General features: G+C 43.3%; 1 protein-coding gene across 4 annotated transcripts in view; it reads right to left on the minus strand.

The window, feature by feature from the left end:
• Positions 1–12,672: 12,672 nt before the first annotated feature.
• The window catches only part of PRICKLE2 (prickle planar cell polarity protein 2), a 363,924-nt gene continuing 350,629 nt past the window's right edge, over positions 12,673–25,967 (minus strand). For 3 of the 4 annotated variants that reach the window (XM_060109418.1, XM_060109419.1, XM_060109420.1), the window contains one exon: positions 12,673–18,681. In XM_060109418.1, coding sequence (XP_059965401.1) covers positions 17,807–18,681 — 875 coding nt within the window. In that variant the 3' untranslated portion in view covers positions 12,673–17,806. The remainder of the gene's footprint in view (positions 18,682–25,967) is intronic. The other variant, XR_009533534.1, reaches the window with a different exon arrangement.

The following is a 25,967-nucleotide window of genomic DNA, read 5'->3' on the forward strand; positions in this document are numbered from 1 at the left end:
TTAAGAATGGTGCCCTCATGGGCCATGGGCTTCCCTGGTGGCACAGTGGTTGGGAATCTGCCTGCCAATGCAGGGGACACGGGTTCGAGCCCTGGTCTGGTAAGATCCCACATGCTGCGGAGCAACTAGGCCTGTGAGCCACAACTACTGAGCCTGCACGTCTGGAGCAACAAGAGAGGCCGCAATAGTGAGAGGCCCGCACACTGCGATGAAGAGTGGCCCCCACTTGCCGCAATTAGAGAAAGCCCTCGCACAGAAACGAAGACCCAACACAGCCAAAAATAAATATTAAAAAAAAAAAAAAAAAAAGAATGGTGCCCTCATGGGTCATGCATGATCACTGCCCTGACGTAACCAGACAGCACATCCACTCCTGGGACCTCTCCATGCCTCAGAATCCTGGCCCAAGTCCCCTCCAGCCTGACTGTGAAGGAAGTCCTCTCTTCTCCGCAAAGTCATTGGCAATGGAGTCATCCATTCCCTCCAGGGGAAGTACCTCCCCAGCCTCACCCTCAGGGATGTGGTCTGACCCCACAGCCCAGGAAGATACTTCCCCAAAGCTCTGACATTCTAATAACTAAATGCAACTTCAATCGTACCCATGCTATCCTCGTTACAAGTGTAATTATTAAAAGACATTAAAGGCATTAGACATTACAGCAACAGAAACACAGATTTTAAGAAAGGAAAGTAAACTTTCTCATATACTTGCCAAGGATCAGTCAAAAGCCCCCATTCTGGAAATGGTATAAATATGGTCTGGCCCCCAGTACTAGCTAACTTTGAATCTCTCTGCGGCTCACAGATGGGATGCCATATGGATCAGATCCAAAGGCTGGATTACTTACTTGGTCCTCATCCTTTCCTAGATCAGCCCTGTTGGAAAAGAATGAGAGGAAGCAATGTGGTGTTCCACTGGGAGAATAAAAGGAGCCGTGTCCTGTCTGGAGTTCAACCAGCGCGTCAAAGGGACCTCCTGTTCTCACTTGACGTCTCATAACTTCCCCCAGCAGAGCTGGCTCCTAGGCTTGGAAGTTGAGTGATGAATTTTACCTGAAAAAGAAGGATCTTGATGCGGGTGAGGCAGGAAGGAGAAGTAATCAGAGTCAACCAAGTTGAGCCATTTCATCTCTTTCCTTGGCTTACCCTACTTGGGGTTCATTTGTTCATTTATACACTTGGGTTTCATTTCACCTCTTAGCAAAGGAGAACTTCTCTTTGCCTCTCACATGTTATATATTTTCTTTCCATCTAGGACATAGAGCAACAAACATGCCCAAGGGCACACAGCTGGCAAAGGGCAGAGCCAAGATATAAAATGTGAGCAGTCTGAACCTGGGCCTGGTTCCCTTTTAAAGGATCCCAGGTCCCCAGAGACATCTGAATAGTACCAAATACTTTATCTTCTGGTTGGTTCCAGATAGATTTTCCTACTATCTTTTTCTTTTTTTTTTTTTTTTTTTTTTGCAGTACGAGGGCCTCTCAGTGTTGAGGCCTCTCCCATTGCGGAGCACAGGCTCCGGATGCGCAGGCTCAGTGGCCAGTAGCAGGCTCAGTAGCCGCTCCATGGCATGTGGGATCTTCCCGGACCAGGGCACGAACCCGTGTCCCCTGCATCGGCAGGCGGACTCTCAACCACTGCGCCACCAGGGAAGCCCCCTACTATCTTTTTCTGTCTGACTTATTTCACTAAGCATAATACCCTCCAGCTCCATCCATGTTGCTGCAAATGGCAAAATTTCAGTCTTTAATGGCTGAGTAATATTCCATTGTGTGTGTGTATACACACACACAAACATACCACATCTTTTTTTTTAATCTGTTCATATGCTGATGGACACTTAGGTTGCCTCTGTATCTTGGCTATTGTAAATAATGCTGCTATGAACATTAGGATTGGCCTCTGTCTTTAAAAAAAAAAAAAAAGATTCATTTACAGGACTGTGTGGATGGCATTACTTTGCAGGGCAGAGAACTGTGAGGAGGAGGAAGACTGCCCTAATGATGTGAGAGAGACTCCTTTCAGGGGAACATGTGTTTCTGGGTATCATTTATCTTTTGTGTGAGGTTGGATCTACTCAAAATACTGGCCTAGCAGTTGAGAGGCTACAGAAGGTACAAAGGCAGGACTGGATGCTGGAGAAGTTCCCCCCATCCCAGACCCTTGAGGGTGGTCAGCTATGTATTTACAGCTGTTTGGTGATGGGTCGGGGCAAGGGGGAGGGGGGTGGAAAGCACTGGCAGGAGATGGGGTAATTAGCAGCGGTGCAGTAGTGTTGTTGCCCTTCTGAGCCCAGAGCACTGCTCAGATTCTACTCTGTGTGGTCCCAGAAGATACTCTAAGGACCAGATGGAGGAAGCAAACTTTTTTCTTGAGTCATTGGGCCAGTTCAGTGCAGACTTCAGTTTAGACACTTGGGAGCATTGCTCTGGAGATTCAGTGACCCTTCTGAAAGCACTCATAGTTCTGACCTTGGCTGGAGATATTTAACACAGGGAAGGCTAGCAAGCCATCCCTAAAACCACTGGTAAAAAAACTGGTAAAAACAAAAAGTGCAGGATGCTGACCCAGGAGGAGATCAAGAGGAACTCATAAAACGAAACCGCTTTTCTGAAGAATGAGACTGGACAAGGGAGGAAGGTAAGGGTCATCTCCTCAGTTCAAGTAAGAAATAGGAAGGTGGGAATCTCCAGGTGAAGCCCCAGAAATGATGGTGAAGCAAGGCAGACTGGTTAGTAGTCAAGGCCTCCAGGAAAGTGAGGGTTGCAGAGTTAACATACTGGGGGTTACTTGAGCCTTCTGCTGTGCCTTACACTTTACACTAGATAACTCAGGTAACTAGATAATTGGAAAGTTTTCTTTTTGCAGGCCAAACTTTGGCTTGAAAAAAGAGACATAAGAAAAGCAGAGCTTCATGAGAGCAGGAAGATTGACTTATTCATTGTTTTATCCCCAATCCTAGAATAATGCACACAGTAGGTACTCAATAAATATCTGAGGACTGAGTATGTTGTCCTGTGAATTCAGCTCAGTAGTTTTCTTCCACAGCCTCTGCCTTTGTATGAAGGGGGAGGTCTCTTCCAGTTTTTCAAGGGAAGCGTTTTGGGTGATGGGGGGCTTCACGCAATCCGGATAATCTTTGCGTGAGTCATTCAATTGTTAAATTAGTTATTTTATTCTTTTCATTCAGTAGATCTCTGGGGGGCACTTACTCTGTGCAGGCACTGAGCTTAGCATGTGTGAATACAACGGTGAGCAAAATAGGTGTGCACTGGCTTGGAGCTCACCGTCTCATAGACTGTAGCTCTCCAAGGCCATTATCGTGGATGGAGGCTTTAACTAACCCAAACAATGAAACCAAACCAAAGCAAGCAAGTCAAAAAAGAAACTACATCCAAAGCACTGACCCTATGGCCTTCAGAACTTCTCATGGCCGTCAAATAACTCACATGACTAGATGGTCTAGGCAAGGAGGAACCTTGAGAGGTTTAGATTGGCCCCCATGTATTAGTCACAGGAGGCTGAGTTATGCTGTAGCAACAAATTAGCACTGAAATCTCTACAGTTTAATACAACAAAGGTGTTCAGCTGACCCTTGAACAACACGGGTTTGGACTGTGTGGATACACTTACACGCGGATTTTTTTCCGCAGTAAATACTACAGTACTACAGCATCCGAGGTTGAATCTATGGATGCGGAATCTCAGATACAAAAGAAGCTTGGATATGGTGAAACCATGCATTCTGGGGACAACTATAAATTATATTCAGATTTTCAATGGGTGAAAGGTTGGAGCCCTGAGTTGTTTAAGGGCCAACTGTATTCTTTATTGAAACAGAGCTTGTTATGGATGACTTCTTCCATGTAGTGACTCAGGGATCTGGTCTGCTTCCATCCAATGTTTCAGCATCTCAATCTGTGCATCCTGGTCACCAGGGCTTGGGATGAGACACTGCAGACAAAGGCCTAGGGGGTGACACCTCACTTTCCCTCAGTTCTTTGGCCAGTACTAGTCACATGACCCCACCCACCACAGAGGGGCAGGGAAGAGGGAGGGAACACATGGATATTCAGTGAGCATTACAGGTCTCAACCACACCCATTCTTTACACAAAACGCCCCCTGAATCATCATTCTGCAGACCTGAAAAACAACTTTGAAACAGTTGAGAGAAGAAATTTAGAGGATAGATTTTGCAAATAAATGAGCCAATTTCTTTCCTGGGCTCTTTATCTGGGAATACTTTGGAAGTGAAAGGAATATAGTTAGTCCCCCATTTCTAGGTCAGAGGAATTCATTATTGACTTCCATGTATGTTCCTAGCCCTTTGCTCTCTCTTACAGGCCAGGAAAATTTCCTCTTCACCTCCATATTTTCAGGTGGGAAGGTCTGTGCTTCCACCCGGGTAAAGAGAGATGAGAGAAAACCCTAGATTGTAGATAAGGAAATTGGTTTCAATACCTCAAAAAATTTTATGGCAGTAGCATTACCTACCTTTTAAATGTATGTCTTTGCAAACCTTTGTCCACTGGGCTCCTGTTTACAATAAGCATAGTTGATTGTACCTGAAAAATTAGAATAACATTTGCTTTTGCTAGATTTACTTTTTGCTACTGGATAGAAAGCGTCAACTTCCTTCTTTGTGTTTCTTCTGCCACTGGGGCTTTTATTAAGGACTGTACCATCTCATTTATTTCTAATTTGGTTGCAGATTTCTATTACCTACTAAATGTGCCCCCGGTTCTGTCCTGGCTTGTTCAGGCATATTTTCTAATAAACAACAGCCATGTAATTAGCACTAGATCCATGAAAGAAGGATATTGAGATATGATAGTTTATTCCATTTGGTAATATAAGTTTATTCCTGGGTAATACTTTCCAGAACAACATGGATTTGCCTATTCTTAAACCTTCACTTCCTAGTGATGGTTCTTTCATTAGATCCTAAATTATCTGATTATAATTCAGTGGCATGAACTCTTGACTTTGGGTTTTTGTTTTTTTTTAAACAACTTTATTGGAGTATAATTGCTCCACAATGGTGTATTAGTTTCTGCTTTATAACAAAGTGAATCAGTTATACATATACATCTGTTCCCATATCCCTTCCCTCTTGCATCTCCCTCCCTCCCTTGACTTTGGTTTTTGCATTTAGGGCTGATAGCACTTGAAAATTTGGTAGCTTCATTATGGAGTCCAAGGGCACTATTACTCGTTGAAATTGGAAAACACTATGCTTAGCTAGAGTTAAAAAAACAAAAACAATCTGGGGGAAATTCAGTAATGCAAACCTGCTCATGGCCACAGGCACTAATAGGAAGCTCTGACTGAAATTTTGCCCTGCAGCAACTCGGCATCCAGAAGAAAAAAGCCTTAGTCTTAGAAGGAACATGGAGCATTGGATGGAATGCAAACATTCAAAGTGTAGAAGGCTGAGCTTGTGCTTTCCCTTTTAATTTACTGAACAAGGATTTTTAGGAATCTTCCTTTTGACATTCCTTCAAAATACGTTTTGAGGCTCTACTATGTGTTAGGCCCCAGAGGAACAGGCTGAAAAGACAGCCAGCATGCCTGTGCCCTTGAGTAGTACAGGCTGTAATGGGGGAGAAGCATAAACTCACAAGTACATCATGGAGATAGGGGATATGCAGAGTCCCCTGGAAGCCTGAGGCAGAGGTACCTATTTCCAAGGGGCTTGGACCATCCTGGAGGAAGCAGATCTAAGCTGAGCCCTGAAGAATGAGGAGTAGTCTGTCAGGTGAAGGACAGGTAGAACAGGGAAGGTAGGGATGTGAGTGTTTTAAGTGGATGGAACAGCAGGTACAAAAGGCTGGGTGCAAGGCAGAGACCACGAGGAGACCTGGAAAGATCAGTTTGGTTGGACTTTCAGGCTGTTTTTTCATCATATGCACGTCATGCAGTGCTTTCCAGCACCGGTGGCTTGCGTGTTCACGTCTGGACACCTCTCTGAGGCAGAATGAGCTGAAGACAGAGAGAAGGTGCCGGACTTGAGACCTTGCCTGACCATAAAGGTTTCCTAGGTTATGGGTCTTGACCATGAGAACAGATACAACAACTTTCACACAGTCATCCTCTTACCTGGCTTGAGGCCTCCAGCTGGATGGAATTCACAGAGCCGATGAAGTTAGACAAAAAGACCTCTGTGGTTCCTATAGTTTTGGAGAAAAAAAATTCAACTAGTTTCAGAAACTGCATAGCATGGAGGGAGTCTGGGTGTTGAGTAAAACAGAGGGAAAAAATGATATAGGACAGAGTGGCTGATTGATTTACATAATAAAGAGCAGGTGAGGGAGAAGGGAACATGGGATGGAAAAAAAAATCTGTGCACAGGGTATGCTTCAGGGTGGAAGAGAGAATTTGGGGGGAAAGCTGGCATCCATGTGCAGAATAGTAGGAGGAGCAGCGATGGAGAGAGAATTTTAAGATGCTTGCTATGCTTTAAGAATTCATCTCTCCTTTGTCATTTCCCTGACAGTATAGATTTGAAGTAATGAGTATAGATTTATAATATTTCTTGGTTCCTGAATTGTACTTCTTTGAATGCACCACGTGGCTGAGACTGGGCCAGTTGGAGTCATAGGGTTTGGAGGATTGTAGAAACTTTCCCTTCAGATGGTAGCTCCAACTCAATAAGTACAGTGCACACGACTGTGTGGCAATACATTGAATAGGTAACAATCCTGGCTCTTCCCGTTGGGACAGTTGTTACAGGAGGTACATTTTGGTGTGTCTGCCCAGCCCATGACTTTCTCTATCTGAAAATTCTTTCCTCACCCACAAGAACTAGCACCCCACCAGCACGGGGGCACCTAGGCATCACCCCCTCTCCTCCAACAGGTGATTGGACCAGGAATGAGCACCTGACCCAAGTTGGGCCAATCAGAGTTTCTTTCCTGAGAATAAGGGGTTAAATGTGGGAGCTGTGGAGAGCCACCTATGTCCATGAGCTCCCCAAAGCTGCCAAAGCAGATCAACAAAGGGAGATTAAGCAGACAGCTGAAGGGAAACAGATTTAAAAACTGGGATAGAATTTTTCTGAGCTCTTGGTGGCTTTCTTCTTCCTGGTTCCAAGTTCTCATGCACGGGCTGTCCTTTGATTCTTGCAAGATACATAGTCTCCTTCAAATAAATTCTCTCTTTTTCCTTTATGCTCAAGTTTGTTTGAAGTAAGTTTCAACCACCTAAAATCCAAAGAATGTGGCCTAAGACAGTTGCCTTTTATGGCCCAAATTCCTCAAGTTATTGGGCTCACTTTCTGGTACTTCTGGTCTCACTTGTTTGCTAACTAGTCTGTTAATGGTACAAAGCTGCCCAACAACCCACATGATCTGTTTTATCTCTAGAATCAGCCAGCCTATCAGGGAAACAAGTATCTGCTAGTATTTTGCTGAGAAAGCTGTTCTCCTGCTGGGTACAATTGTGTCATTTAATGTCTTGACCATTTCCCGCTAGACTTCAGCCTGTGTTTGTCTTTGATTATTTACCTATTGCATCTTCTGGTAAGGTTTCCTTCTTGGAGTCTTGTCTGGACATCTCTCTCAGGCAAAACTAGCTGTAGTTAGAAGTGACACTGGCATTGGTTTTCCAAAGAGGCTGATGTTTCTCATTCTGCATCACTAGGAAACCAGTGTACTTTACACATATGGTAGATGAACACTTGAGAAGCAGACCCTTCCAGACTGAAGCTCTATAACACAAGCTGGATGCATTTAGCACCTAAGGGCTCATAGAATGCGAAGGATTTCCCATGATGAGAGAGGCTCAGAGCAGTTTTTCCCAAATGGTCTTCTCAGATCCCTAGATGTCTATGAAAAATGCAGTTTACCAGGTTTTGCCAAATCAGACTTCCTAGGGATGGGGCCAGGGACTCTGGATTTTAAATAATCTACCTAGGTAATTCTGACGTGTGAAATCCATTGGCTATACGCACCAAAAGTAGCAATTCTCAAATTCAAACATAATTGTTAGACTGTATTTCACAATAAGCTTGAAATGGAGCAGGACCCTAAGGTCCTTCTCCATCCCTCTCTCCGCCCCCATGTCCTCCGCCCGCCTTTTGTCTGTAGAAGAACTTCAGTCAAAGAATAAATTTAATTAGAGAAGTGAAAAAATGCAGAAACAAAGGAAAACATTCAAACAAGACAAAATAATAATAGTTTAGTGATTAAGCAAAGGACCTTTAGTTCCTCCTCAATGGCTATAGTTAATATTCTGAGCCATATCCTTTGAGCTGGTTTGTAGATACAGAAACCACCCCCGCCACAAGTGGAAGAAGTTAACTACATGATGACCAGACTGTAGCCATGACAGAAGCTGCCACAATTCCGAGAACAGGCCTTAAAGAAATGGGGACAAACTGACCCTGGAAATGAAGATTAACTGTACTTGAAACAATCAAGATGACGTGGATCAGAGCACCGCATGACCAATTTCAAGATGACTCTCAGAGCTGACTGTGCCGTTTCTGCATGTAGTCCCCTCCGCCTATACACCAGTGAAACTCCCCTTTAAAACTCTCGCCCACTGATTGTCAGTGGGGGAAGTCAGCCTTTGGACATGAGTCTGCCCTCTCCCGCCAGTTGCCAGCCTCTGAAATAAGCAAACTTTCCTTTCCACCAACCTAGGGTCTCTAGTATTGGCTTTCGAGCGGCGGGCAGCCAGACCCCACTCTCAGTAACAAACTCACCTTCTTCTTCCATGCTATGCTTCTCTTCTACATATCACTTTAATATACAGTGATATATATCTCTCAGAAAAATTAAAGTCAGTTAAATTACATTTCTTTTTTTGAAGACTGTCACTTCTAGGCAAGTGTGAATATACCTGAGATCCTCCAAAATTGGATTACAAACCCCAGGCTCATATCTCTCCATCCTGACCAGAGGGCTTGGTATCAGCTTCTCCAGAAATGGATGGGGCTGGAAGAGCTGTTTTTTGTTTGTTTTGCCCAGATACTTGGAAGAAAACAAACAAATGCTGAGGCAGAATTTCTTAAAGTGAGGTCCTCAAACCAGCTAGATCAGACTGACATGGAGGGCCTTGTTAAAAATGCAGATACTGGGGTTCTACTCTAGATGCACTGAATTATAACCCCTGTGGGAGATTTGTATCATTTAATTAGCTCTGCAGACATTTTAAAAATATGGTAAAGATTCAGGCCTTTCTGGGATGTCTCAAAATCCTATTTAATGCTCACATTAGAAGAAAAGACAATGAATACTCTCAGACAAGATACTCACGGTATCTAGTTCCTGCCACCCTCTCTCTTAGGCTGGGTAAGTAGTAGTAATAACAACACGACATCAACAACAGCTAAGGTATTTTAAGCTCTTACAATGGCAGACTCAGTGCTAAGAGCCTCATGTGCATTATTCCAGTAAATCCAAACAACAACGCCACCATACTTACATTTGTTAGCTAAAAACCGAGACTCAGAGAGGATGTGGACATTTCCCAAGATGATACAACTAGCAAGTGGTTGAGATGGAATCTGAAAGGCTAAAGGGGAGTGGGGCAAAATAAAAGGTGTAGACTGGCATTCAGAATTCATCCTTCATTTCTGAATCAGGGTTGCAAGGAACACTTCAGTGTGAATAGGAGCTTGTGTAGATATGTAATGAAACGATACATAAACACAACGGGGAGGGACCAAAGTCCCACAGTAATCCTAGAGGAGCACCTCCAAGGCAGGAACTGGAATCTGTGTGGAGGTGAGGCAGTCATGAGGACCAACTCCTCTGGGTCACTTCACATCTCTGTGCTCGCATCCATCTTTGCTCTTGGACCTGCTCTTAGCCCGAGCTTCTGCTTTCCCATCTTTCATCTTATCATGATCCTGTGGGCCTAACTCCACCTGCCAGCTCTCCGTATACATCCTCTTAGCCTTAACTTCCACTGTCTCATTCTCTCGGAATTTTTTTAAATTTTATTTTATGGAAGTATAGTTGATTTACAATGTTTTGTTAATTTCTGCTGTAGAGCAAAGTGATTCAGTTATACATATATCAATACATTCTTTTTCATATTCCTTTCCATTATGGTTTATTACAGGGTATTGAATATACTTCCTTGTGCTATACAGTAGGACCTTGTTATCCATTCTATATATAATAGTTTTCACCTGCTAATCGCAAACTCCCATTCCACCCCTCCCACCAGCAACCACAAGTCTGTTTTGTGAGTCTGTTTCGTAGATAAATTCATTTGTGCCACATTTTAGATTCCACATGTAAGTGATATTATATGGTATTTGTTTTTCTCTTTCTGACTTACTTCACTTACAATGATAATCTCTAGGTCCATCCATGTTGCTGCAAATGGCATTATTTCACTCTTTTTTAATGGCTGAGTAATATTCCATTGTACATATGTACCACATCTTCTTTATCCATTCATCTGTCAGTGGACACTTAGGTTGATTCCATGTCCTGGCTATTGTAAATAGAGCTGCAATGAACATTGTGGTACATGACTCTTTTCAAATTATAGTTTTCTCCAGATATATGCCCAGGAGTGGGATTGTAGGATCATATGGCAACTTTATTTTTAGTTTTTTGAGAAACCTCCATACTGTTCTCCATAGTGGCTCCACCAATTTACACAGAATTTCTTAATTTACATTCTTAAGAGAGATAATCTGATTGGTCCACTTTATCATGTCTTGCCAGGTCACTTACAGATTACTGGTTTGCTGCTGTTCTTGACCCCAATCATTCTGCAGAGGAGGAGGAAGAGCGGGGTCATGGAGTGAAACCATGGCTACCTGACGGCCATGCTCCCCAGGAGGGTCTGTGAGCAGAACTGGCACAGTCATTGCCATTTCTAAAAGCTTCATCCAAAGGCTCTCAGAGGGCTTAGAATGAAATAACTCTCGCCTGCAACTTCCAAGTCCTCATGCTTAAGGGTGGGTGAGGCAATTTCTCGCCTAGCAGAGAGTCAAACTGGTAAACTCTTTTAGGGTAGGGGGTTTGTTTGTTTTGTATACTGCTGTATTCCAAGCACCTAGAACAGTGCCTGGCACAGAGCAGGCTCTCAATAACCATTTGCTGAATGAATGAATAAACGATATTGCAGTATCCAGCAGGTCCCAAATATTGTGGATCAGACACGGGGAAATCTAATTCACATGCGGCTTTGGTCTTGGCTCCCAGACAATACCAATACCATCCTAACCAGAACACAGCCATGCATATAACGTGCCACACAACCCACTTATTATCTGCTTAAAAGCAAATACAAATATTTTCGGTCATCTGCTGGTTTCAATTCTTGCTAATAAGTGAAAATTAACCGTATGGCCCAGGGTAGGAGTCAGCTTCGAGAACCCTCAAGGAACGGAGATGCTAAGAAGGCAAAATATATATATATATATATATATATTTTTTTTTTTTGCAGTACACGGACCTCTCACTGTTGTGACCTCTCCCATTGCGGAGCACAGGCTCCGGATGCGCAGGCTCAGCGGCCACGGCTCACGGGCCCAGCCACTCCGCGGCATGTGGGATCTTCCTGGACCGGGGCACAAACCCGTGTCCCCTGCATCGGCAGGCAGACTCTCAACCACTGCGCCACCAGGGAAACCCCCAAGGCAAAGCATTTTAACTGGTGGTTCTCAACCAGCGGTGATTTTGTCCTCAGGGGACACTCAGCTAAGGAGGCATTTTAAGAAATTCTGGTAAAATAAAGGTAACATAAAATTTGCATTTTTAAGTGTACAGTTCAGTAGTAAGTACATCTACGTTGTTGTGCAACAAAACTCCAGAATTCTCACCTTGAAACACAAACTCTATATTAAACAACATCCCACTCGCTCTCTCCCCAGCCTCAGGCACCACCTTTGCACTTTGTGTCTGCGAATCTGACCACTCTAGGCAGCTCATATAAGTAAAATTATACAACATTTGTCTTTTTGTGACTGACTTATTTCACTTAGCAATGTCCTCAAGCGTCATTCACGTTGCAGCGTGTGTCATAATTTCCTTCCTTTTAAAGGATGAATAATAGCTCATTGTATGTCTGGATGACATTTTGCTTATCCACTCATCCATCAATGGATACTTCGCTTGCTTCTGCCTTTTAGCTACTGTGAGTAATGCTATCAATACGGCTGTACAAATATCTCTTTGAGGCCCGGCTTTCAATTCTTTTGGGTATATACCCAGAAGTAGAATTGCTGGATCATATGGTAGTTCTATTTTTAATTTTTTGAGGAACTGCTGTACTGTTTTCCACAGAGGATGCACCATTCTACATTCCCAACAACAGTGCACAAGTTTTCCAATTTCTCCACATCCACGCTCACTTGTTATTTTCTTTTCTTTTTTTTTTTAATAGTAGCTATCCTAATGTGAGAACATTTTTGGTTGTCCATCTCAGGGGGAGGGGTGCTACTGGCCATGGGTAGAGGTCAGCAGTATTGTTAAACATCCTACAATGCCCAGGACGGTCCTCTGTCACACAGAATGGACTGGAACAAAATGTGGATAGTGCCCAGGTTGAGAAATCCTGATTTAAACAATCAGGTTCACCTTTCGTAGCAAATCTCACCCCCCTGACACGTGCAGCCTCTCTCTTCTTTTGCTGAGATCCTCAAAGTCAACGATTTCCAAAAACCTGGAAAGCAAGGGAAGACTGAGAAGAATGGCAACATTTCTTTTATTCAAATTTTATTGGAAGTTTACAAATGTATTACAGACATCAGTAAAACATCATATCCATTTTACAGGGCACAGATCTCAAGCAAAGTGTTCACGACAGTCTCTGGCAGAGCCCACACCAAAGGTCTACTGCAGACCTTCTTAACAAAGAGCTTGACACCCGACACACAACACAGACTCTGGCATGCCTTACCTTCTCAGGCCCTTTGAGGTTTTGTTTACGTACTTGGAATTAAAGCAGGAGATGGACAAAGTGATCCTGTACAGGAAAGAATGTGTTTAGGAGCGGGAAAACTGCCAAAGTCCTAATTTACTATGGAATAAGGAGGACCCATAGGTCTCAGCATGTGAAGTTAGGGTCCATGATAGAACCAAAATGCTTTATGGAAAAACATGGACATTAACTAGAGAGGTCTGACTAACACTCTCTGAAAAATTTAGCAAAGCTTGGTCAGTGACCTAGAGCACATCAATGGCCAAATACTCAGTAGGGTGAGGGATGTCTCAGAAAACTCTCAGGCTAGAACAAGGCTTTTTTTTTTTTTTTTCTACAGAGTCATCGTATCTAAATCACAGAAATGTTTTCTAACACTACGTGACTTCCCCCCACCCCGCCTTTTTATTCCTGTTGGGGAAAGCTAGTTTTGTCAGCAGGAAGTAAGCTTATAAAACAGTATAGCTCCCAACAGTACATTATATTTTATGGGAGTCTTGGGTTGAAGGGGCTCCTACTATGAGAAAATGGAAAAAGACTGAAATCCTTTTTTGATCCTAACCTTGATGACTGCTTCCGAGGGGTCAGACGAACAGGCTCTGGTGTCTGCTGAGGCCCCAGAGGGACGGGTCACTGGAGGCTAGGCAAAACTCTCTTCATTTCCACTTCTCTTGCGCTTTAAGAAACGCACCTCAAAAGGCGGCCATCTGGAACTGCCTTCCAAATATGCAGAGGAGGCTTGGCTGTGTCCTGTACCTGGAATGCTGTCGCAGAGCCCTTTTCAAAGCCCTGAAGGTGCTAAACAGTGCTAATAGCAGCCCTTCTGGCATGAAATCCTCAGATGACTGATGCCATGGTTCACGTTCCTTTGTCATAGATTCTCCTTCTTATGCATTAGCATCTGGTTTCTGTTAGAGAGAAATACGCAAAGAGCACTTCTCCTCGGAATTTAAATTTTTGTGTTCTTTCCTGTTAGAAGGTGGGATTAGACAAAGAATAGGACGAACTCTTATCTGACCTCTGTGATAGGACCAAGAACACGAGAATGGAAAAGGAGGCCCAAGAGAGTTGTCTTCATTTAGCCTAAAGAAGTCAGCCTCCTTTAGCATCTGCAATACGGGGGCATAGAAACTGGAGTCTCACAATTATTTATGGATGATGCTTCCTAAATGGCTGGTGTACTGTTTTGGGCCAATGGCAAAAGAGCCCAAGGTAGAAAGACAAATAAGAATCAGTTCACAAATAAGATTCGTTATCAGACAAATAAAATCAGTTCTGATCAACTAGTCCTGGATGGTTGGAGAGCTGCGAAGATTTCTGAGGCTGCAGCCATGCTCTCTGGGAAAGTATACAGTGGTACCTTGGTTATATCTGCCCAGGTTGAAGGGATGGCAGAGCACATGCTACATACGTGGTATTACTGGCCCCACCTGAACTCAACAATGGCTGGTGGTACCCAAGAAGCAGAGAGCTGCTGCAGGAGAGAGAAATATAATCTTGGTGTATTGAAGAAACACCCTACAGAATGGGAAAAGAGAATGAGAAAGAGCTGTCCTCAGGTCGCATGTGAGAAACGCAAAATTGCTTGTTCACGGGGCTGGCTGAGGGTGGAAAGGACTAGAGAACAGAAGGTGAATATGAAAAGAGGGGGTCAAACAACCAACACTAAAAAATTTCCCCCCTTGAACACCTGCAAAATGGGAAGTATGGTTCTGGTTTCCCTGACCTCATTTACCGTCACACTTGGTAGACATCCCAGAATTCTATGACAGATGGAAGAGTACCTGAATGCCACCAGCCTGCTAACAAACTTGCTCGTAATATCAATGCATATCAATATATGCATTGGCAGGGCCATTCAGGAAACTGTCACTGACTTCTGCTTGGGAAAGGGCCAGTTCTGTTGCCACTGAATTGAGCAGCAACAGGAAATGAAATGAACGCTAAAGTGGGGTTTTATCCAAAAGATAAGAAGATCAATATGAGGAGAGGTAGGAAAACAAAACAAAACAAAACAAAACAAAACCCAAGGCATTAGCAAAGAAAATAAACTGTTGTACTTTTCTAAAAACAGCTTATTAAAGATGAAATGATGATCTAAGAAGAGGTGAGTGCGAGCCTCACCCACAGGTGAAACTTGACCAAGAAGAGCTCCTGGTGAAGATCAGGCAAGGACCCTCAGATATTGCCTCGGAAATGAATGCGTTGAATTTTAGGGAATGGGATTCTGGGATGTTACGTGTAAGTTATCACTAAAAGGAGGAACTCCCAATATAATGATATCCTGCTCTCTCTAAGGCATATACTTGCAGGTTCCATCCTCATTGTGAGAATTTACCTGTCCTCCATCGGCATTCTCCATAAGGTGCCTGGCTGCATGTGGGGTGGGAAGGAGACATTGGCAGTGATAGACCAGATGGAGGTGATCTTGCTTACAGACCGTCTGACCCTGAGGCTTGCATCTCAACACGCCTCCAGCTCTGACCAGTTCAGCTGATGGATGCTCCTTGGGCAGCTAGATCTGAAATTGCTTATTCCTCTCTCCCTCTGGGCACTAATTAGGTGTCAGTTTCTAGGCCACCTTCTTCTTTCTGCTGACGGTGGTTAAAGCCTCATCTGGGAAATGTAAGAGGTACTCTAAAAAGGAAGAGTTAGAAAGCAACATTCACTAGGAGAATTTCTTTCCTTGGATTCCAGGCCACAGAGGACAGACATTATTTTCAGTTATTTACTAAGTTAAAGGATCTACTCTTTTCTCTCTCTTCTTTTTCCAAAATGCCTTTCTATTCTCATCAATCCAGCAACTTAGAACTCCAAATTGGACTCGCCCGGTTTCTACCAGAAACCTGCCACGCTGGTAGCGTGGTGGTGTACATTATTTCTTAATCAGTTTGCCAAGCAGTTTACAAACTCACTATACAAACGTAATAGAGTTAATTCTCCAGAGGCTTGGATAATTAATGAAGCATTTAGATATGAAGAAAGCATGCGGAAAACAGCCACAACCAACATTTGCATTGCTTTTTTAAAACATCAGTGACAATGACAAATGTCTTATTAATACCTGAAAAGCAAATTATTTTAATACATCCTGAATGGAGTGCCACTTTCACATCCTTTACAGCCTTCCTTCCCCCAGACCCATTTGGGATGGTGTCTAAAAAGCCACTTTTCACATTCTCCCCATAAAAAAATACTAGAAAATATTAACTACTGTAGTGAAGAGAGACCACACTTGCCTCACCATGGCAGATGGCCACTGAGATACACTGTGTACTACATCGACAGTACACCTCACTAAAGGTGGGTCCTCTGATGGATTATTTCAACTGCCACAATCCACGAAGGGGACGAGGAGAATGGAAGTAAAAGCAAGCGCTTCACTTTTAACTGAAGCAAGGTAGGAGGTTTTATTTTACTATAAACAACACAACCGTTAAATGTCTTCTTTAAGCAAACTCACTTTTGAGCCCATCTTCTATCTGACTGACGGTCCCCAAAGTTCAAAATGGAAACCCCCCTTTCAGCAACATTTGTTTTTCAAAACCATAACACGGAAATCTCCTGAGCAGCTCAATCTTTCTGGGTAACCCAGATACTCTGGTTACGGAGCGCATTAAACTGGGTTTTTTTTCCCACAAGCACTGGGGGCTATTCGAGATGGTTGTCAACTCTCCTCTACTTCATTTCCAGAAGTTCTTCTTTGCTCTGACCTTCCTTCATATTCCCCTTCAGTCTCTACCCTTGACCTGTTCCTTCTCCACGTATGACCTACGACCTAGAATGCACCATCACTCCCAGAGTCCCTCAGAACCTTTCTGGCCCGAAATTCCCAAAGCTGAAGTTCATTTGCGCTGAGGACAACCGGTTGTCAGGCTAAGGCAGCTGTCTGCCTCGGTAAAGGAAAGCGGATAATACGATCCAGGAAACAAGCACCAGGAAATAATGCCACATTCAAAACAATGTCATGCTGACATCACACAAACCGCACCACTCACAGACACTTTATTTCCCCCAAGGGATAGATCAATGGTAAGCAACTTCAATGTTCCCAGCAGGGATGGCGTTTCTCACGGAACCTGACTGACACTGGTTGGTTTTTCTAATTGGCAAAAGTTACGCTGGCAATTATAAATAAAAAAAAAGTTACTATCACTTTGTAGAGAAGAGATTCTACTGAGGCTGGGAGCGGACTTAAGGATGGCTCCTCAAGAGAGATGGAGCATCAAATGCTTTGGGTGTAATAGGTGATTTTTTTTTCAGCCACAAAAAGCCAAATTGAATAAACTCCTTTGAAAAAAGGTCTCACTGACATGTAACAAATTTGTATAGAAAAAAGAAAAAAAAAAAAGTGGTCCTGGACCACCTTGGAGTACTACTCAAAGACAATGCTGGACGTGCATGCAAGGCTCCACTGAGTCCTACGATATAGAAATTCCTTTGATATTACAAAATACAAAAATATTTTATCAGAACTCTCATTTACATCTCATTTACAATGGACATGTAAATAACTTAGTCTTGGGTCCTGGCTAATAAACAAATTACGTACTGGAAAAAGGGTCCTAAAAGGAAGAGAACCAGAGAGGCTATATATATATAAGCGAGCGGGAAACAATTTTGCCATCTTGCCAGTGGCAGCTCAACACAGACGGACGGGAAGGAGGTGACCAACCCTGGCCTCCGTAGAGTCTAGAGCGTTTCCAAAGTGAAATGTGCAAATAATATTCAACATGCCAAGAACTGTGACTACCTATCGAGTCAGTCAGTGACCTTGCCGCCATCAACAGAGAGCTCTTCTCATCTCTCCCTGGAACCACCAAAGCAAAGAGCTTTAAAATTTAAAACAGTGCAAGCTTCTGAATTTACATTCTTACCTCCCATCTTCCCCTATCCCCTGACCCCCATCGGATTAAGAAATGATACAGTTTTTGCTCTTTTGTCTTTTCCTGCTGTGCAACTGTCCCCTGCCACCTAGCGTGGAAGACTTGGGGAGGCCGTACGAGCTGTATTTGTGCAGTAACTCATCACTCGTGACGTATCGCAGGTGGGCGGGCTGGGGGATGGGTTCTCCTAGGAAATAGCCCTCGTTGTCAGACTCCGAGGACGAGGAGCAGGTGGAACACCAATCGTACTCAGTGAAGTAGGGTCCCCATCGCTCCCCAAAGGCGTTCTGCAGAGCCAGGTCCGATACAGTCCGGGGGCACCGGCCGTACAGGTCCCTCCGGGACCCCTGGCCCAGGCTCTCCTGGAAGCTCCGCTGTCGCATGAACTGATCATAGTCCTCCCTGGCTCTCAGCGGGGGCCTTTCTTTTAACTGAGAGATGGCCTCGCGCTCGCTGGCCAGGTGGAGGGCGTTGTCTGAGCGAGAGCGTCGGGATCGCCGGGACCGGTGAGGTCGGAAGCGGCGGTTGTCTTCGCGGGAAGTGGCTCTCCGCCGCGTGCGCTCGCTCATGGGCTGGATCCTCACGCCCTCCGCCCCCGGCAGCTTGCTGCCCGCCATCCCCCCATCGAAATCAAAGCTCTGATGCATCCTTCCGTGGGCCTGCAGGTCTCTGTACCTGATGGGGTTGCTGAGAGGGTGGAGGTTTCCCTCCATCTCCTGGTACTGCTGGGCGGAGAGCAGGCTGCGAACGGACTCGGCGCTGCGGAACTGCATGGACGAGTTCAGCGTGCCCATGTTGCTCAGCTTCTCGGACACGTTCATCCCAGAGTCTTTGCTGAGATCGGGCATGGAAAACCGGGAGAGGTGCTCCTGGCGCTTGGCACCACCATCCGCGGAGAGGCCTGGGGGAGAGAGAGGAAAGGTTCACAGAGGTGAATACAAACGTGGAGCCATGGGAGTCCCGTCGCTGTGGGTCACCTAAACCGTTATCTATCCAGGGTCGCTGCATACGGTTGCACAGTTGCACACTGCACAAAGGCTCGCTCAGAAAGTATGCAGGGCCTCCCTGGTGGCGCAAGTGGTTGAGAGTCCGCCTGCCGATGCAGGGGATACGGGTTCGTGCCCCGGTCTGGGAGGATCCCATATGCCGCGGAGCGGCTGGGCCCGTGAGCCATGGCCGCTGAGCCTGCGCGTCCGGAGCCTGCGCGTCCGGAGCCTGTGCTCCGCAACGGGGGAGGCCACAACAGTGAGAGGCCCGCATACCGCAAAAAAAAAAAAAAAGAAAGTATGCAGGAGGGCTCTCCCCATTCCACAGTGGGCCAGTGTCCACTTAGAGGGGACACCTGGGTAAAATGCATCCACGAGATGTTTTTTTAATAGTCATGAATTCCTCCAAAGGTTCATCAAAATTACTTAAGAGCCCATCATGTATCTTATAAGTGATGCTTCTTCTGTTCAGAATTTCACTTTAAAAAGTGCTCAATCACCTCGCTGGTTTTAATGATGAACTATAAGCTCCACAGGAGAGATATTTTGGACAAAGAAACTTTAAGCTATAGAGGCCGGGCCACGCCCAAGCAGCTCCTAGCAACACTGAGCCTAGAGTCTAGTCCCATGATACTGGACCAGTCCACTTCCATGTTTACCTCCAGCAATTTCCTGCTCTGCCTGCTGTCCCTGGGCCTCTATCCCAGATATCTTGAAAACTAAGTGGTTCCCTGGGTGTAGACAGAGGGATATTTACTCTCTCAGGGTATTTAGTAAATGACTGTTCCAAATGGGCCCAGGGTTCCAAATGGGGCCGTAGCAGCCAGAAGATGTGAGTGGGACTCCGGGGGGCATTCCTCCTTCTCCTGGGGAGACACTTTTTAAAACAAAGCAGTGACCCGAATGCTCTCTAACAGCAGGAGCCCCTAGCAATGAGCCTGCATTCCCTACATGCTGTCACTGCCATCACTGAGATGAAAACCATGTTGAAGGTAGCAGGAGATTCTTGACTTCAGAAACTTCCATTCTGCCCATCTTAAAGCAGCACTCTCTAAAACAGCAGTTTAAGAATGGACCAGGTGGCAAAATCTCAGCATTTCCCACTCATTATCAATGGAAAAGATGAGCAACATTGCCATTTCTGGTCACAGACAACACGTCTTTGGATTGCACTGGCCCATTAGAACCCCTGCCACCGATTACCCCACCTAATGGGGCCAACAACTTTCGCTCCCCTCACAAAACTGTTACGAGCACTTTGAAACACTACGTAGCAATACCCACTAAATCTAAATATACATATATATGTGTATATATATATGTATGTGTGTGTATGTGTATATATATTATGTGTGTGTGTGTATATATATATACACACATGAATTATGAACAAAGTTGCTTTGAATACCTGTGTTCACTTTTTTGGTGGACTTAAGGTACTCATTTCTGTTGGGTATATAACCAGAGTGGAGATCCTGTGTCCTTCTTTTTATTTATTTATGTATGTACATATGTATGTTATTTTTTAAATTATAATACAGTTGATTTACAATGATTCGGGTGTGCAGCAAAGTGATTCAGTTTATATATCTATATATATAGATATAAATTCTTTCTATATATACACATTATATATAAATTCTTTCCACATATATATAAATATATAAATTTTCTTTTTCAGATTCTTTTCCAATATAGGTCACTACAAGATATTGAATATAATTCCCTGTGCTATACAGTAGTCCTTGTTGTTCTGTTCTGTGACTTTCCATTGCCAGCCTTGGTTATATACCCAACAGAAATCAGTTTATGGATACAAAAAATGTACAAGGGTATTCAGAGAAGCTTTCTTTATACTAGTCCAGAACTAAAAACAATTCAAACGTCAACTAACAGGAGAAAGGATAAATAAATTGTGGTATTTTCTAGCATTCCCCATTAAAAGGAATCAGGCAGGACTTTTTGGAGAAATGGCTAATTCCAGGATAGGAGGAGGGAAGGTAAAAGATGAGACTGGAACATCTTGTTATGCCAAAAAGTAAGGAAGTGTTAAAAGTAAAAAGCGAAGGGAGGCTTGCGAGAACACCAGAATCACAACTAGCAGCTGGACAATCATCAACAGGAAGACACTGGAACTCACCAAAAAAGATACCCCACGTCCGAAGGCAAAGGAGAAGCCACAATGAGATGGTAGGAGGGGTGCAATCACAGTAAAATCAAATCCCATAACTGCTGGATAGGTGACTCACAGACTGGAGAACACTTATACCACAGAAGTCCACCCACTGGAGTGAAGGTTCTGAGCCCCACGTCAGGCTTCCCAACCTGGGGGTCTGCCAACAGGAGGAGGAATTCCTAGAGAATCAGACTTTGAAGGCTAGTGGGATTTGCCTGCAGGACTTCGACAGGACTGGGGGAAACAGAGACTCCACTCTTGGAGGGCACACAAAAAGTAGTGTGCGCACTGGGACCCAGGGGAAGGAGCAGTGACGCCAGGGGAGACTGAACCAGACCTACCTGCTAGTGTTGGAGGGTCTCCTGCAGAGGCAGGGGGTGACTGTGGCTCACCGTGGGGACAAGAACACTGGCAGCAGAAGTTCTGGAAAGTACTCCTCGGCATGAGCCCTCCCAGAGTCCGCCATTAGCCCCACCAAAGAGCCCAGGTAGGCTCCAGTGTTGGGTTGCCTCAGGCCAAACAACCAACAGGGAGGGTACCCAGCCCCACGCATCAGCAGTCAAATGGATTAAAGTTTTACTGTGCTCTGCCCACCGGAGCAACAGCCAGCTCTACCCACCACCAGTGCCTCCCATAAGGAAACTTGCACAAGCCTCTTAGATAGCCTCATCCACCAGAGGGCAGACAGCAGAAGCAAGAAGAACTACAATTCTGCAGCCTGTGGAACAAAAACCACATTCACAGAAAGATAGACAAGATGAAAAGGCAGAGGGCTATGTACCAGATGAAGGAACAAGATAAAACCCCAGAAAAACAACTAAATGAAGTGGAGATAGGCAAACTTCCAGAAAAAGAATTCAGGATAATGACAGTGAAGATGATCCAGGACCTTGGAAAAAGAATGCAGACAAAGATCGAGAGGATGCAAGAAATGTTTAGCAAGAAATGTTTAACAAAGACCTAGAAGAATTAAAGAACAAAGAAACAGAGATGAACAATACAATAACTGAAATGAAAAATACACTAGAAGGAATCAATAGCAGAATAACTGAGGCAGAAGAACAGATAAGTGACCTGGAAGACAGAATGGTGGAATTCACTGCTGCGGAACAGAATAAAGAATGAAAAGAAATGAAGACAGCCTAAGAGACCTCTGGGACAATATTAAATGCAACAACAATCACATTATAGGGGTCCCAGAAGGAGAAGAGAGAGAGAAAGGACCAGAGAAAGTATTTGAAGAGATTATAGTTGAAAACTTCCCTAACATGGGAAAGGAAATAGCCACCCAAGTCGAGGAAGCGCAGAGAGTCCCATACAGGATAAACCCAAGGAGAAACATGTCGAGACACATAGTAATCAAACTGGCAAAAATTAAAGACAAAGAAAAATTATTGAAAGCAGCAAGCAAAGAATGACAAATAACATACAAGGGAACTCCTATAAGGTTAAAAGCTGATTTCTCAGCAGAAACTCTACAAGCCAGAAGGGAGTGGCATGATATACTTAAAGTGATGAAAGGGAAGAACCTACAACAAAGATTACTCTAGCAGGCAAAGATCTCATTCACATTCAACGGAGAAATCAAAAGCTTTACAGACAAGCAAAAGCTAAGAGAATTCAGCACCACCAAACCAGCTCTACAACAAATGCTAAAGGAACTTCTCTAAGTGGGAAACACAAGAGAAGTAAAGGACCTACAAAAACAAACCCAAAACAATCAAGAAAATGGTCATAGGAACATACATATCGATAATTACCTTAAACGTGAATGGATTAAATGCTCCAACCAAAAGACACAGGCTTGCTGAATGGATACAAAAACAAGACCCATATATATGTTGTCTACAAGAGACCCACTTCAGACCTAGGGACACATATAGACTGAAAATGAGGGGGTGGAAAAAGATATTCCATGAAAATGGAAACCAAAAGAAAGCTAGAGTAGCAATACTCATATCAGAAAAAATAGACTTTAAAATAAAGAATGTTACAAGATACAAGGAAGGACACTACATAATGATCAAGGGATCAATCGAAGAAGAAGATATGACAATTATAAATATATATGCACCCAACGTAGGAGCACCTCAATACATAAGGCAACTGCTAACAGCTATAAAAGAGGAAATCGACAGTAATACAATAATAGTGGGGGACTTTAACACCTCACTTACACCAATGGACAGATCATCCAAAATGAAAATAAATAAGGAAACACAAGCTTTAAATGACACAATAGACCAGATAGATTTAATTGATATTTATAGGACATTCCATCCAAAAACAGATTACACTTTCTTCTCAAGTGCGCATGGAACATTCTCCAGGATAGATCACATCTTGGGTCACAAATCAATCCTCAGTAAATTTAAGAAAACTGAAATCATATCAAGTATCTTTTCTGACCACAACACTATGAGATTAGAAGTGAATTACATGGAAAAAAAACGTAAAAAACACAAACACATGGATGCTAAACAATACGTCACTAAATAACCAAGAGATCACTGAAGAAATCAAAGAGGAAATAAAAAAATACCTAGAGACAAATGACAATGAAAACATGACGATCCAAAACCTATGGGATGCAGCAAAAGCAGTTCTAAGAGGGAAGTTTATAGCTATACAGCCTACATCAAGAAACAAGAAAAATCTCAAATAAACAATCTAACCTTACACCTAAAGGAACTAGAGAAAGAAGAACAAACAAAACCCAAAGTTAGCAGAAGGAAAGAAATCATAAAGATCAGAGCAGAAATAAATGAAATAGAAACAAAGAAAACGATAGCAAAGATCAATAAAACTAAAAGCTGGTTCTTTGAGAAGATAAACAAAATTAATAAACCATTAGCCAGACTCATCAAGAAAAAGAGGGAGAGGACTCAAATTGATAAAATTAGAAATGAAAAAGGAGAAGTTACAACAGACACCACAGAAATACAAAGCATCGTAAGAGACTACTACAAGCAACTCTATGCCAATAAAATGGACAACCTAGAAGAAATGGACAAATTCTTAGAAAGGTATAACCTTTCAAGACTGAACCAGGAAGAAATAGAAAATATGAACCAACCAATCACAAGTAATGAAATTGAAACTGTGATTAAAAAGCTTCCAACAAACAAAAGTCCAGGACCAGATGGCTTCAAAGGTAAATTCTATCAAACATTTAGAGAAGGGTTAACATCCATCCTTCTCAAACTCTTCTAAAAAATTGCAGAGGAAGGAACACTCCCAAACTCATTCTGTGAGGCCACCATCACCCTGATACCAAAACCAGGCAAAGATACTACAAAAAGAGAAAATTTTTACAGACCAATATCACTGACGAATATAGATGCAAAAATCTTCAACAAAATAGTAGCAAACAGAATCCAACAACACATTAAAATGATCATAGACCATGATCAAGTGGGATTTATCCCAGGGATGCAAGGATTCTTCAATATACACAAATCAATCAATGTGCTACACCGTATTAACAAATTGAAGAAGAACATCCATATGATCATCTCAATAGATGCAGAAAAAGCTTTTGACAAAATTCAACACCCATTTATGATAAAAACTCTCCAGAAACTGGGCACAGAGGGAACCTACCTCAACATAATAAAAGCCATATATGACAAACCCACAGCAAACATCATTCTCAATGGTGAAAAACTGAAAGCATTTGCTCTAAGATCAGGAACGAGACAAGGATGCTCACTCTCACCACTATTTTTTTTTTTTTTTTTTTTTTGCGGTATGCGGGCCTCTCACTGTTGTGGCCTCCCCCGTTGCAGAGCACAGGCTCCGGACGCGCAGGCTCAGCGGCCATGGCTCACGGGCCCAGCCGCTCCGCGGCATATGGGATCCTCCCAGACCGGGGCACGAACCCGTATCCCCTGCATCGGCAGGCGGACTCTCAACCACTTGCGCCACCAGGGAGGCCCTCACCACTATTATTCAACATAGTTTTGGAAGTCCTAGCCACGGCAATCAGAGAAGAAAAAGAAATAAAAGGAATACAAATTGGAAAAGAAGAAGTAAAACTGTCACTGTTTGCAGATGACATGATACTATACATAGAGAACCCTAAAGATGCCACCAGAAAACTACTAGAGCTAATCAATGAATCTGGTAAAGTTGCAGGATACAAAATTAATGCACAGAAATCTCTTGCATTCCTATACACTAATGATGAAAAATCTGAAAGAGAAATTAAGGAAACACTCTTATTTACCATTGCAACAAAAAGAATAAAATACCTAGGAATAAACCTACCTAGGGAGACAAAAGACCTGTATGCAGAAAACTATAAGACACTGATGAAAGAAATTAAAGATGATACCAACAGATGGAGAGATATACCATGTTCTTGGATTGGAAGAATCAATATTGTGAAAATGACTATACTACCCAAAGCAATCTACAGATTCAACACAATCCCTATCAAATTACCAATGGCATTTTTTACAGAACTAGAACAAAAAATCTTAAAATTTGTATGGAGACACAAAAGACCCCGAATAGCCAAAGCAGTCTTGAGGGAAAAAAACGGAGCTGGAGGAATCAGACTCCCTGACTTCAGACTATACTACAAAGCTACAGTAATCAAGACAATATGGTACTGGCACAAAAACAGAAACATAGATCAATGGAACAAGATAGAAAGCCCAGAGATAAACCCACGCACCTATGGTCAACTAATCTATGACAAAGGAGGCAAGAATATACAGTGGAGAAAAGACAGTCTCTTCAGTAAGTGGTGCTGGGAAAACTGGACTGCTACATGTAAAAGAATGAAATTAGAACACTCCCTAACACCATACACAAAAATAAACTCAAAATGGATTCAAGAACTAAATATAAGACCAGACACTATAAAACACTTAGAGGAAAACATAGGAAGAACACTTCTTGACATAAAACACAGCAAGATCTTTTTTGATTCACCTTCTAGAGTAATGGAAATAAAAACAAAAATAAACAAATGAGACCTAATGAAACTTCAAAGCTTTTGCACAGCAAAGGAAACCA

Source organism: Mesoplodon densirostris, chromosome 10 (assembly GCF_025265405.1).
Source record: "Mesoplodon densirostris isolate mMesDen1 chromosome 10, mMesDen1 primary haplotype, whole genome shotgun sequence".
NCBI lineage: Eukaryota > Metazoa > Chordata > Mammalia > Artiodactyla > Ziphiidae > Mesoplodon > Mesoplodon densirostris.